Source organism: Galeopterus variegatus, unplaced genomic scaffold, assembly GCF_000696425.1.
Source record: "Galeopterus variegatus unplaced genomic scaffold, G_variegatus-3.0.2 Scaffold841, whole genome shotgun sequence".
NCBI classification, from domain to species: Eukaryota; Metazoa; Chordata; class Mammalia; order Dermoptera; family Cynocephalidae; genus Galeopterus; species Galeopterus variegatus.
In genome coordinates, this window is record NW_007726952.1 from 450661 (window position 1) to 452797 (window position 2137).

The 2137-nt window shown below is 34.2% G+C and overlaps 1 protein-coding gene across 1 annotated transcript in view; it reads left to right on the plus strand.

The window, feature by feature from the left end:
- Window positions 1-2137, plus strand: part of LOC103590578 (chromosome unknown open reading frame, human C1orf27) — a 39483-nt gene that overhangs the window by 35646 nt on the left and 1700 nt on the right. The window contains 1 exon segment of the mRNA XM_008572835.1: window positions 1407-1505. Coding sequence (XP_008571057.1) covers window positions 1407-1505 — 99 coding nt within the window.

Here is a 2137-nt window from a genome sequence, read left to right on the forward strand (position 1 = left end):
AGAAAAAAAGAGGAGGGTTTTATGTCTGTTTTTAAAGTACTTTAGTTATATGGTTGAAGACGAAAAAACCAGTAGTGTTGCCCTTGATTGTAATGAGATAGTTACAAGGATTATTTCTAAAAATTACACTAAACTTTTCTGCATGAGCAATTAATGAATAATAGGTAATTGTTTTCTTTCATCTATTTTGGTACCACAGATATCTGTTCCTGTGGTTAGTTTATGTGTAATACGTACCTTGTGAGCCTGTCCTAGTTTATTGGGATATAGAGATGTCTATAAGGACATTTTAAATTCAACCAATAGGCTATTTTACTTTAAATTTAAACAGTATTTACTATCTCTCACTCTGTGGTTCTCTTTTCTTTTTGTAAATAAAGGGATTAATCAGAAGTAGTTCCCTAGAGTTGCTACAGAGCAGCTCTCCACTACCACCTCTGGGGGAGTGGGGGCAGGGGGAAGAAAGGAACTGGTCTGGCTCCAGGAGCCCTCCATCCCTGCTTCAGCCTGAGTAGTACTACTTTCATCTATTTTACCAACTGAGATTTTCTGTTAGATTTTATTTGTTTTCATAGGATTCTTCAGCACTGGAAAAAATCGAAAGTCACTGGCCTATGTGACTTCTAAGGATGTTATCAAACACTTCTAAAAAGTGTTAAAGAAATTCAGATAGTCCAACCTTCATAAATTGCTGTCAGCATAATGAAGTAGAATGAGAACCTGTGTTTGAATCCTTAGTCAACTGTTCATGACCCTCCCAAGTTTTGCACTTAACCTCCTAAGTTTTGTTTTCCATCTGTAAAATGGGGTGATGTGCTTGCCTTGCTTACTAACATTCAGAGTTGTTTTAAGGTCAAATTTCTGATCATATTTTGATTGTATATTTCAAATGTCAGATTAGATCGAGTCAGCAAACTTTTTCTGTATAAGGCCAGATAGTNTGTAAAAATCCATTCTTAGCTTGAGAGCTGTACAAAAACAGATTTGGCCCTTGGGCTGCAGTTTGCTGATCCCTGGTTTTATTATTAATATCTAATATTTGAAATTATTAATTGCTAAAACCACCAAGAATGATATAAATTATTCTCAAGTAAGACTGAAATTTACCCTGTTACTATCTGGTTTGATTTTTGATATCTATTTATCTGTACTAGTATGTGGCCCTCTGGTTTAGGTCATTGATAAAGCTATATTAAGTGTTTTGAAAACTGTGTAAATTTGACATATATTCCATGAGATTTAATTCACTATAATTTTGGTAATGAGCAAATTCATTATGTTATAAAAAAGACAAATGGAAAGAAAATGTATGTCTATTATATGTATGTTCTTTATAATGTTCTTTAAAACTTAGTTTAAAATGGTAATTGTCGTTTTATGTAGGATTTCTTATTATTCTCTTGCAGCTTGTGTAAAGTCCTCTATGAATATCGAAGCTTCATTTGACAGCACAGATGATGAACAACCATTTAAAACAATAGTATTGAAAATTCAGCAAAACATAGGTATTTTGCTTCTTTTATAACATTGAAAAGATAATATTTTGGATTTGAGTTTTTTGTTACTTTAAAATTATTTTTATTTCATTTTGCTTCTTTAAAAGTCCTAGATTAAGTTAGTATTTATTGAGTATTATGGGAATTACCAGGCCCTGGAGGTAGAAAGATTGATAATGTATTATCATCTAACTGCCCTCAAAGATGACACATCTTATTAATATTTTTGGTGTTTCTTAGGAGAAAAACTTGTAGAGTTTGAGAAACGATTAGTATAGTAGGGCCAATGTTTTCCAAAGTGGTATTCCTAGAATTTACTATTGCAGGCTTTGATATGTGTTCTATGAAAAAAAGTCACATTAAAGGGAGGCTGGCCGGTTAGTTACTTGGTTAGAGCATTGCTGATAACACCAAGGTCAAGGGTTCATATCTCTGTACTGGCCAGCCACCAAAAATAAAATAAGAAATAAAGGCTCCAAGAAGTGTGGCAGTCATTTTAACATTTTTCAGACTTTTTGAGCAAAGATCATGTAGCTGTTGTTTAGTGGAATAACAATTTGAGAAATGTTAAGCATCAAGACTTGGGGCCGGCCCGGTGGCGCACTGCTACAGTGCGCCGCTTGGGAAGTGCGGCGGCGCTC